This window comes from Centroberyx gerrardi, chromosome 20, assembly GCF_048128805.1.
Source record: "Centroberyx gerrardi isolate f3 chromosome 20, fCenGer3.hap1.cur.20231027, whole genome shotgun sequence".
Classification (NCBI taxonomy): Eukaryota; Metazoa; Chordata; class Actinopteri; order Beryciformes; family Berycidae; genus Centroberyx; species Centroberyx gerrardi.
In genome coordinates this window covers 3,188,568-3,201,257 of record NC_136016.1, presented here as the reverse complement: position 1 = coordinate 3,201,257, position 12,690 = coordinate 3,188,568, and the positions used below count along the sequence as shown (strand labels likewise).

General features: G+C 43.1%; 1 protein-coding gene across 1 annotated transcript in view; it reads left to right on the top strand.

Moving 5' to 3' along the window:
• The first annotated feature begins 1,292 nt into the window (after positions 1-1,292).
• Positions 1,293-12,690, top strand: part of fasn (fatty acid synthase) — a 38,568-nt gene continuing 27,170 nt past the window's right edge. Inside the window, exons 1-6 of the mRNA XM_071925017.2 lie at positions 1,293-1,550; positions 6,753-6,888; positions 10,863-11,015; positions 11,140-11,313; positions 11,879-12,079; positions 12,545-12,667. Of these exons, the coding sequence (XP_071781118.1) occupies positions 6,762-6,888; positions 10,863-11,015; positions 11,140-11,313; positions 11,879-12,079; positions 12,545-12,667 (778 nt within the window). The 5' untranslated portion in view covers positions 1,293-1,550; positions 6,753-6,761. The remainder of the gene's footprint in view (positions 1,551-6,752; positions 6,889-10,862; positions 11,016-11,139; positions 11,314-11,878; positions 12,080-12,544; positions 12,668-12,690) is intronic.

Sequence of the window (12,690 nt, the reverse complement as noted above, 5' to 3'; positions counted from 1 at the left end):
TACCTCCAGTAGTATTAAAAAATTACAAAATAAATGGAGAAATAGAGGGCGAGACAACACATAATGCTCAACATGTAGATAAGGAAACGATTATTATCCTAAGATAATCAAAAATGGCCATAAAGTACAAAAAAAAGTTACCTCAAGTTGATTCCTCATTAGATTTATGTCCACATCCCATGATGAAAATCACTGCAGGAAAAAAAAAAAAAAGATTTTTTTTGCATAGAAACAAAAAGAAAGTGGGACAGATCATTCAGGTGTCAGAAAAGGACACATCGCTGTCTATCTACTGTTAACAAATATTTGAGAAATAAATGTCCTGTACAGAATGTCGAAAGGCGAGCTTTGACTAGAACATTGCTCAGGTACAGTGATGTTTCTCAATAATCCCTCTTAAATTGTGCCTGAATGAACCTTGGTGGTGGTGATGCTGAGCTTGAACTTGGCCGCCTGCACCAGTGTCAAGCTCGACAGAATAAGAAATATGACTTCCGGGTAAACCTTTCAAAATAAGACCCTCCCAAATAAGTTAATAAGTAATACGGTGAGTAATATGTGGTTGAACTGAGATTAGATGGGTTCACCCTACACTACATCCCTGAATTCAAATTCAAAAAATAAAAATAAAAAAGACTGGAGGAATTAAAATTAAATTGTTGTTTTCCCCAAAAGTTACTGCTCTGATTTTAACATGCAAATACTAGCTATTACTAGCTATAGCCCCCAACAGTTAGTTACTGAGCAAATCAGGTGTGTTAACAACATGAGAGATGTTACCTGACTGGGTACTATAGTTAGCTAGCTAACAAACAAAATGAGATTATGTAAAATACAAAATCATCAGATGTATCAGTGGCAAAGTGGTTATTTCCAAACTGCGAACATGGCTGAGTCCTTTAGTGCAATCAACTATTCTCACAACTATGTCACCTGATTATCTTTTTTTCAAAAGAGGAACATTTTTAGGCATTTATTTTGAAGGCAAAATCGCCCAACTTCCCGTTTCTTTTCAGCCAACCTTGTACAGCTTGACGCAGCTACCGCCTGCTGTCTTTCTGGCCATCCCGGTGGGGCGGAGCAGAAAACAACGGTACAGCCCGAGAGGAGGATCAGGGTGAACTCCAGTAACCCTATCTTACCATTTCATTTTTTTTTCTCTGTAACTACAGGGGCGTTCAGCGAATTACCCCATCACTGGCTGGAGCCGAGAGCCCTGCCTCTTTTCTCATTGGACTGAGCGGCCAAGCCAAGCTGTCAGCCCATGTGGCGTGGCCAGGCAGAATGTGAGACATTTAAATTCATCAGAGAAAAGAGATTCAAAGAAGCGGAGAGGCTAACGTTAACGTTATAGGCTGGGAACGGGAAGAGACAGCCATTCCTCCCCAACAAGTAACGTTACAACAGTATACGAAGAACACCACAGTAAAGCATCAGAGGGTAAAAGGAATTACTGAGAGAATAGATGCCAACCAATTGCTAACATTACGCCAACTCTTCACCGATTCGTGACATTTCAAGAACATCAAAACATCATCTGAACTACACAGGTAAGTTCACTGACGATTATTGGAAGCTAACGTTATCCGGCTAACGTTATAATTGTCCCGATGCGTGACATTATCTCTTGTATATGCGACAGAACATTACCCCATTCTCTATTAAAAATACATTAATTTAATGTAACATTACTTTTCGGCAAAGGAAAGCACCACATAAAGTATGACTAAATACATTTTCTGAAGCATTGCGTTCTACTCTTCAATTCGGCATAAACATAGTCCATCAGGCAGCATTTATTTATCATAAAATGGCAACTTTAACAATTGGTTTGCTACCGCGCCGCTGTGTGTTTTGGTGGTGGAAGATCGTGGGAAACACGGACCGACCTCTTCTAAGAGTTGACATTTTCTGGAAATAATTGGTAACTGGTGGATCGTACTTGTGCCGAAATGAATAGTGGTTCCTATTAATTCGCTGAAGGTCTTGTTTTGCGTTTTCAAGCGGTATAAACCATTGCCGACAAGCAAGGCCACGTTAACTTGCCAACATAGCAATGGAGTTTGGTGTGACTTCTCTCTCCACACAACTAGAGAACAGCGCGTATCAGGTTAAGACAATAATACAGCTGAATAGTGTCATTGCAAGGTAACACAACATTGTCGAGTCCTAGTTGCTATCAAGTCGGTGCAAAATATGGTAAAATATAACTAGTCAACGTTAGCATTGTTAGCTCTGCGTTTGGCTAGCTAAAAGCCGGTGCAACGTTTGTCCAAGTGCGTTTCAAGAACTTGGTGTTACGTTCGTCATGCCTGCTCTACAGACTTCATTAGTCTGAGTGTTCTTTTGGATTTACCAACCGGCTCGATGTTTTGGACACTTGCCGTCATCTCACTCAAACTTGGGTGCTGCACGAGATGCCTGCCTGGTTTAAACAAAGTCAACCCCTGTCGTCCTAAACTGGCTGATGGAGGAGCCTGGCACAAGGCCCTGCACTGTACTGTAGCTGTACTGTACTTGCTTGGGGCAACAATGATGTATAAAAAGTAAATAATTCAGGTCTGTTGCTACTCTGATAGTGGTGTTGTGATGCTTTACCAAGACCAGCTCCTGTAGCACTCTTTTCTTTCGGACATTTATCATCACAGGGATGAGTTCATAATGATAATAATGATCTCACATGAAGGCTTACTCAGCAGAAAGATCTCTAGGCCCCGGTCACTGAGGCCATCAGTCCACCAGTCACCCTGATGCTTCACTTAGCCAAGCCATAACAGACACACTGTGGAGGGTCTGTTGCTGTTACTGACTGTGAGCTCTGCTTGTCTAAAGCCATTTTGAGATGCATTCTTCTCAATTGTCCTCTTAAATAATGAGTGACTTGTACAAGAATGGGTCTCTAGCCCCTACATGTTATGGAAAATTAAGTTACCTAGAAATGAATATGTGACGATGATATCATATTGGAAACCTAACAGCGAGTTGCTTGAATAGGAGCTGGGAGACATTATAATCAAGTCAGTGTATAGTCGGTGAGCAGCATCCTTGGCTGGATTGTGCGTGAGACGGGACCAGGCCCATTTTGAAGTGTGGTTGAGGAATTTGCCATGCGATGTTGGGGGGGAGACGGTGGGGAGTAAAGCATCCCCCCCTTACACATGTGACCTGCGTGAACAAATCACAGACGCCCTCGCTCTGTCTTTACTACCCAGCCAAGATGGTAAAGAGAGGCGGAGGAGGAGGAGTGGGGGGCGGGGGTGTTCAGGTAGCTCTCAAGGGGCTCTTTCAAATCTCTTTCAAAAGAAACTGGCTGGCAGTCCACCCTCTTTTTTCCACCCTCTTTGCCAGCCTCCCTATTAGTCAGTATGGGGTTTATTATCATTGGTGATTAAAGGGATTTCTGAATAATAATACTAAGTTATCACAAAGGGGTGAAAAAGAAAAGCAACAGCTCTCGGTACATAAAGCAGGAGGCTGGGAAGGGCAGAGGCTGGCACATGTACTCACTACCAGATCCACATCCAGTTTCTCTAGTCCACACTTCATTTCTATGTGTGAACGTCATTCACCATTCATCGTGCGGAGGTATAGGATCTTCCTGCTTAAACTATGTGAACCAGAAACAGGTTTCCACCTCCTGCATCATTGCAGGCTATAATAACGATGGAATTTGGTATTCATCATCACTGTTTCCACCCCCAGGTGCTTTTCAGCAGGCTGTGTGACAAGTCGAGTCTTGTTGTGGAGTTCTGCTCGACGAGCCTAATCTATGTTGGGGTTGAAGGGTATGCAGTTTCCTTGATAGGCCCGGCAAAAGACAGTGCCGAAATGTCTCCTGGTTGAGTTTAATTTGTAATGACATCCCTCAGTTCAGCCCAAGATAGCGCGATGGAGGCAGAAACTCAACTGGTATAAAGTGAGGAATCCAGGAATGCTGGGCGACTGCGTGTGTGTTGACCGTGTCCGACTCGCAGCAGGCAGCGAGTCTCTTATCCCTGATGTCATGTGTAGGCTGATAGCGTGTGATCTGGGTCAGGTAAGGCTAGATACCGTGCTGAAGGTTGCACAGTGGGTCTAATCCCCCAGGCAGTGGCATCCTGGACGCCAAATCCCGTTAGGCATCCAGGACAGAGAGATATGACAGTCCGGCTTCTGCTCGGTGTCCCGGAATGACTTTCACCAATCGGGTTTTCTCCACCATAGTATGTGGTGGTTTTCACCACCACCACATACAATGGTGGTGGTGTCCCACCACCATAGTATGTGTTATGACACATGCTTGTAAACACAATAACTCAAGAACAATACCTGATAGAAACTTCATACTTACACCACAGGTTCTCCCTGTATCTGATTAGATTTTGGTGCACCTTGCTGCATAAATTTGCATATTAATGAGGAAGAATGGTGGGACTTCAGGCAGCTCAAGTGCCTCTTGTTGCCCTTATAGATTTAGTGCTGAGATGCCGCTGGATTTCTGACACATACTGTACATACATGCATTGTTATGTGAATTCCAGTGTCTAGTATTCCTTTTCCACATTAGTATGGCTGTGATGGTTGTATTACTGTTGCTGGCTTAGCCTACTTCTACTGGTGATAGTAGTGAGTGACATATGTGAAAGTTGATCACATGAGATTGCAATTGTAGACCTGGCATCTGTAGTGTGGGACTTATGCCACGTTCACGTCACATTGGATTTACAGTAAATATGAGCTTCAGAGTGGGAAAAAGTGTTTACATCAGCCCCTATTGGTAATTACAAGAAGGATTATGGGAAGTTTTTTATAGGCTCCAATATCTCCCACTTGTGGAGGTTTGTCAATCAACTTTATATTCAATCAACTCTGCCTATGTAAAGCGAGCAATCTCTGCTGCAGTTTGTTAATGCTTGGTTTCAAATTCATGACAATCTTTTTGGATGTGGCCGTTCCAATAACTTACACACATCTGCACTTCCAAAGTTTGTAGCAACGAGATGTCATTCTGTCCCTCTGCTCCTTTTCAATGTGACGCGACCGCTGCATTACTGTGGCAATGTCAGTTACCGGCTGCCAGAGTGCATTATGGGGTTTCTTGGCACTGTTGACTCATTCTCTCTCACTCTTCCTGAGATGACGGGAGTGGTATGTGTGTGTGGCGTGGTGTGGTGTGACACAGACGTGGGTTTATTGTATTTGGTTTGCACGTTGCTTCTGTCTGACCTGGTAGTGACTAACACACACAGGGAGAGAAAGGAAGAAAAATGCAGCCAACATACAAAATAGAGCATTGAGATAGAAACAAAGAAGCGTGAACTTCATAAAAGGCACGTGGACAGTGTTATTAAGGAAAGATGTAGGTGCTGCATTTCAAATTGATCATACATTCAATTCCTTGTAACATTTAAAAAGGCTTCAATTTGCAGATGCCATTTTATTGCAGGTAAAAGAAACAGGGTTTAGTCTCATTAGCGTTAATGTCTCTTCATCAGGTGTCTCTCTTATTGGGCTGCTTGCTTCGCTCTGCACCAGTCTGCAAATAGACACGATTAAAAAATAGCATCATGCAGATTGAAGAGCATATGTTTTATAAATACACTTCACTGTCTGCATGAAAGAGACAAGATGTGAGGGAGATCAAGTGTGGATCTCAGCTGAAGGTTCTAGCCTTATGGGGCAAAGACCGGAGGACTGCTGTGTGGAGTTGAGGTGGCAACACACTTCACATCACTGCGTCTAGTCACCGCCAGCCCCGCCCCGCGCTGCGAGCTCATTGGCTGAATGGAGGCGGCCGGCCGGGGCCGACATGGAATGGCGTGGCCCAGAAACGAGGAACAAAGATCCAGGCTGGACGCTTGCACGCACGCACGCACACACACACACACACACACACACACACACACACACACACACACACACACACACACTCAGTACAGCGCGACGTGGATGGGATGTGCTCACTCATGTGTACGCACAGTAGCTTGTGACTAGACGACATTGTCTGCTGTAAGTGCTCTTTCATGCGTGTTCAGAAGGACCTCGGGTGTCTGAACCTCAGATTCTGCCAGTTACCGACGGTAGAATATTTTTCATTGCTAAAATACATAAAGTGTGCACTAATAAATTCAACTGGAACTATTTTATCTGCAAATTACTCCACAAAGAGCTTTGATTTCACATTTCATATTTTGTTTTAGTCTAGAATTTCAAAGCATTTCGGTGTTCCAAACATTTAATTCCCCTGAAAGTTTCCCATTGCATACATTATTGAATGTGTACAATATGTGAGTGAGTGTTGCGCACACACACACACACACACTCGATGTCTGGTTAATCGGTCAGAGGCCACTGCTTTGAACCCCAAGTTTTTTTCACAGCTTCAAAATACTTTAAATATGCATAGAACTGGGTCAAGACTAAAAGCAGATACTGAATATTAACAGCTCCTCGTGCTCTGAGCCTTTCAAATATTTATTTTGTGTCACATACGCTCACGTTTTCCCCTTATCTTCCTCTCAGCTCAATCTGAATGGCTTTTATTTGCAAATGCATGCCATTCGTCACAAACTCTCTGAATTGTTGCTCCGTTTATTATTGTTTTCTTCTATCTCTTACATTGCTTTCATTTTTGTGTCCTGCATCTCTCGCATACCTACATTCCCCCCTCCTCCTCTCACTGTCCACCCAGCGTGGATAAAAACCCGGTCTACCTCTCTTATTCTCATTTTTAACCCACATGCTCTCTCCCTCTCTCTCTGTGTGCCCCGCAGTAATCCGGCATGGATGAGATAGTCATAGCAGGGATATCGGGCCGTCTGCCCGAGTCCGACAACCTGGAGGAATTCTGGGAGAACCTCTTCAACGGTGTGGACATGGTGACGGAGGACGACCGGCGGTGGAAGCCAGGTGAGAACACGCTTAGACCTGGATACTAATTGTTCAAAGTCAGAAATACAGTTGGAGAGATGCTGTTAGGAGCAGAATTTTAGGCTTAAGTCAGGTTTAGATTCGCAAAAATATTCAGAGTTTTGGTTGGGGTTTGACTATGGAATTTTCAGGCTCGAGTGACACCTCTGTTGACCTGGAAAGTTGTGATGACCCCTTATCAATCTCAGTGATTAGATAAAACCGATTCCTCTATCTCTTGCTTTCAAATGATGTAATCGAGGCTTTTCATTGTCCCACCAAGATACATATCTGAGCAGAGCAAGTTGTAAACATTTATGATCTCATCTGAAGTGTCAGAGTTTATGATGGCATGACTTGTCTGGTGTTTCGAAGAGACTGCAGACACACTATCGGTACAATTAATCTGTCATTAACCCCGTATAGTTGAGGGTAAACGTATTCACATTGCTACACGTTGGAATATGCAACTGTGGAACTGTGGAATATAAAATCAGGCTTTGAAATCTCTGTGCAAACACAGCAAATGCAAATTCCAACAAGGGCAAACATTTCCTCCTTTTCATGAATAATACTCCAGTCAGCTAGCGAGTCGTTCCGTCAGATGCCATATTATTGAACACACATGAATTTTTATATCACCACCTAATAGAAGAGAGAACGTTTTAGTGTCCCATTATAGTCTAAAGGCTGTTTCAGAGGCTTTTCAACCCTGACAACTAGGGATGGGAATCGAGAACCGGTTCCAGTTGAGAACCGGTTCCAAATTGTCTGATCCATCGGAATCGTATGCCTCCGAGGTTATCAATTCCTTTTATCGATGCCAGCATGTTTTTCTGACAGTTGCGCATGCGCATTGCAAAAACTCATGCGTCATGACGTTAAACTCTGCATCTACGCTGCTGGAAACTTGCAACAAGGAGTCATGGCCGAGAGGAAGAAACGGTCCAAAGCGTGGCTTCATTTCACGAAGAAAGATGACAACAGTGCTACTTGTAACGTCTGTAAAATTATCATTTCTGTGTTCACACATAGCGTTTTTTGATGTGGAAAAAGCGCTGCCTGGAGTGCTTTTTGTGAGGAGAAATAAGAAGCGGATCAGGGCAACGTCACCTGACGTTAGCTGAGCAGCTGCTAGCTCACTAACCAGCTGGTTAGCACTTCTAACAGACAAAACAGTGTTGTGCAACAAGCAAAGGCTTACCAGATATTTCCAATACATGTCCAGTATAATCCATACTGCCTTTATGATCGCTGTTGCGGTAACGGAAATTCACTTATTACAACGTCCAATTTCTCCACCGGCACTTTCACTTTCTCCATATTTGTTGTTGCTATGGGAAACGGCCAGCGTCTCTGTCATCGCGATTGGTCGGCTGGGAAAAAGCGGTTCACGTCACCCGGCGCTTTTCTGAAAAGTTGAACATTTCTCAACTTTTGAAAGCGCTCTGCTCTCACGGAAAAAACGCCGCTGCAGCGCTTTTTGGGAGCGGCTGCCTTTTGTGCGCCTTTCGGCCGCTTCCCATTGCTTTTACTGAGAAAAGGGCGCTGGTGGTTGGGGAAAAAACGCTATGTGTGAACGCAGCAGGGTGGAAACACCAGCAATATGTTGAAACATCTTAGGGTAACCATCTAAAGATCTTATTTGTTTTCCAAGTTATATAATTTTAAGAAAAGGAGCATTGTAATTTATTTTAACATGTTCAAATGTTATTAGGCGGACATTCTACACTGTGTTCAGACTCGAGATAATAAAACAGCTGCGTTGACGCTGAAAACCTGTGTAGGCCTACTTTTTTTTCCACACAGAAAATTGATCGGGAATCGATAAAGAACCGGACCGATAAGCAGAATCGATAATGGCATTGGTATCAATAAAATCTTATCAATTCCCATCCCTACTGACAACACTAAAATTCTGAGGGAAACGCTGAATTCTTGTAATTTTTGGGGGGATTTTTTTTTTCATGAAAAGGGCCAAATTTAAAGATCTTGACTATCTGCTATTGGCAGCTTCAATCCACAAATAACGGTACTGACCTTCAAAAACTCAAACGTGTATCCTCTTCTGCTTTCACTCTTTCTGCTGCCCCTTCCCAGTCCCTTCCCTCTCTCGCCCCTCAATTCTCTCGCTCTCGCCGTTTTTCCGTCCGTGTGAATAAAACCTCTTATCCCTCAGTGCCTGGCAACCATCTAGAGCTCACATTCATGCGCTGAAAGGGTTTGACCGGGCCAGCCGACACCGCTCAGACCACACACACCAGGCCACAGGGGAGGCTAGAGAGAGTAGAAAGAGAGAGGAGGAGAGGGAGGCTGGGAGAAAGGAGGAAACCCGAGGTTGAAGGCCTCAGACGGCCCTTGCATAGCGATAGGAGGGCAAAGAGAATGGGAAGGCGTCCTGTTGCTTTGATAAGTAAGGGATAATGTACAGCGAGGCGGTTGTTATTGCAAAATACACTCTGATGCAAAGTGTTGAATCACCCTGAATCACCAAATGCCAAACTAACTAACTTACTAGCCTCCACCAGAACTAGTGCAGCAGCACTATCTGCAGTAACCAAGAAGTAAGGTCTATTTGGCACGAGGTGTCGCCAGTTAAGTTGATTAGAAATCAACAAAATGGACTAGACTTCTTGACTGCGGAGTGATATGATTAGATGTGAAACAACGGTCTGGTATTTCTGAATAACAGACCGTTTCACATCTAATCAGGTAATGCTTGTTGTGACTTAATCACTATAGTTAATGTCAGGATATGTTTAAGTAATACATGAAGAGTTTACACTTTACAACAGGTAGGCCTATACCAAATGACATGACTAACACATTATTCACGTAAGGTAATGCTTGTTGTGACTTAATCACTTTAGTTAATGTCAGGATATGTTTAAGTAATACATGAAGAGTTAGGGTTTCAATTTAGACAATACATTGGCATTAACAAACATGTATAACAACATTACTTAATGCAGTTGTTTATTGTGTATATTGTGTATTTAATATGAACTCATCTTTGTCTTTGTCACTGTTCATGCTTAATTAATGTTAGTAAACACATTAGTTAACATTATTAACAAACATGTATAACAACATTAATTAATGCAGTTGTTCATGTGCATTTAACGTTAACTAATCTTTGTTAATGTTGTTATTCATGTTTAATTCATGTTAGTTAATGAACACTTAATGTTAAGTGTTACCAGAATAGTTTTGAGTGATAAATACGTATCCTTGCCAATTAGTTCAGCCACATTTGTTTAAAGGTACTACATGAGATATTTTTAAACCTCAATATATCATTGACAAATGAATTGTGATACCTTGGTATAATTACTGTAAACAAATGAGACTATGGTGGAGATGGTTGGTAGCCTCTATCTCACGCCAGTACTATTGTTAGTGATAGTGTTTCTCAAAATTAAGACCACATTCCCCATATGCCCCGTTCCTTCGTGTCACAGAGGAGGATGTTGCTTCCTTCGGTCAAAGGTTTTCTCTTTGGCTTTGTTGGAAGGGATCTCAAGTGATCGGCCTTTCACTCCTTCCACCATCTGTTGCCAGAAACTCTGAAAGCTTTAGCTCCATTTGCTCTGGAAGAACAGTGCCCTCTTCCTGTTTTGTGCCATAAAGCAATCCAGCAGATTTTCCCGCCAAATCCGACCCGATGACACATGTAAAATGCAGAGTAGAGGCTGCCAATCTTCTTGGTGATGGTCTTGTTTGTTTCTCAAAATGATTAATATGGTAAAATTTTTGAAATAGTACCTTTTATATGAACAAATGCCTCATCATCTGTACCTGCTAGCTTCCCCTTCTGTGTCCCAGGAACTTTGCGATTCCATAGGTCATACGTAATGATACTACATCACATCAGATTGAAACCTTCTCTGTACTTGTGATGGATGTGCACACACAATCAGTTCATCTGTAAGGAAATACTTTAGAAAATGACCATCTCTACCATTTGATTCCAGGTCTGTACGGTCTGCCCAAGAGGAACGGCAAGCTGAAGGACATCAGCCACTTCGACGCAGCCTTCTTCGGGGTTCACCCCAAACAAGCCCACACCATGGACCCTCAGCTCCGCCTCATGCTGGAGATCTCCTACGAGGCCATCGTGGATGGAGGTAAGAAGAACCGGGCGGGGAAGGGGGTGAAAAGCATCAGGATCGAGGATAGTGACTTGTGTATTTTCCTCGTTGCTTGTATGAATTTGGTCTCAGGTGTTATTCTCATGTCGTTGCGGTGCAGGACTGAACCCGACGGCGTTGCGCGGCAGCAAGACGGGCGTCTACATCGGGGTGAGCGGCTCGGAGGCCGGCGAGGCCTTCAGCAGAGACCCGGAGGAGCTACTGGGCTACAGCATGACCGGGTGCCAGCGCGCCATGTTCGCCAACAGACTCTCCTACTTCTTTGACTTCAACGGTAAATTCACGGGTTTACTCCAGTCTTCTATTTTGTGTAGATTTAGCCGTTGTGAAGTTTGAGTGTCACAAAAATTTTCAAAATTTTAGAATAGTCAGTCATATACATTCTCTCATAGGAATGGGATGATATGCTTATCTCATGATACAATTCGGGGGTCGCGATTCAACACAACCACGATACAATGTAATAAATATAAGTAAAAGTGACAATAAAGTCTGACTGTGCAGAATTCTGTTTATTTCTGAGCCACAAATCTTTCTAGCGATGGCACTGGCTCGCTAGAATGTAAACAAAAATTTTAAAATGCCGTGACTATATAATATAGTGACTATATAATATATATAATAATATAATCTGGATGAAGAGCTTGTGAAATTGCGATGGTCAAGCGTCTCATTTGTGATTACTACAGCAGAATAACATGGAGCTAATATCACCATTCATTTTTCTGCCCCACGATACGTATTGTCACATTTTTTGCATCGCGATATATTGAAGTTCAATATATCGTCCCATCCCTATGGGAGTTTTTTATTGTTATTTTTATTTTTTTATTTGCCAGGCCCCAGCACTGCCATTGACACAGCCTGCTCCTCCAGCCTGCTGGCTCTGGAAAACGCCTTCCAAGCCATTCGCCACGGCCACTGCGACGCCGCCCTGGTGGGCGGGGTCAACCTGCTGCTCAAGCCAAACACTTCGGTGCAGTTCATGAAGCTGGGCATGCTCAGTCCCGAGGGAACCTGCAAGTCCTTCGACTCCTCAGGTAAAAGAAAGTTCAAGGTCCTATATAATTAGTTTTCATTTTGTTTTCAAATCTTCAATGGCTCGGGATCAGAATTATGTTCCTCAGGATGTCTTGCGAATAAGTGTAGTTTAGTGAAAGGGGTATTCATTGAATTCATTTGAAGACTTCACAATACTGGACCCTGATTGGCAGACAAGACCAGCTCAGACCAGTTGTGATACATTTACCGCAAAATTGTCTAAATTAAAATCTTCGATTCTATTGGCATTGTCAGTATTGTTTAATTTGAGTGACTTTTCCATTTTGAAAGTACTGTACATGAGATCACTGAGGAGTGTTTTTGTGGTGATCCATCCGCCTATCTTTTATCTTAAAACATTTTTATTTTATGTGATATCTTTTATCCTACTTTTTACTATGACATTGTTGCTATTTGTTATCTTTTTCAATTGTTGAAGCACATTTTTATGATTCCGTCCCCAGGAAACGGGTACTGCCGTTCTGAGGCGGCGGTGGCCGTGCTGCTGACCAAGCGGTCCGTGGCTAAGAGGGTCTACGCCACAGTGGTCAACGCTGGCAACAACACAGATGGATACAAGGAGCAGGGTGAGAAAGGACACGAAGACATC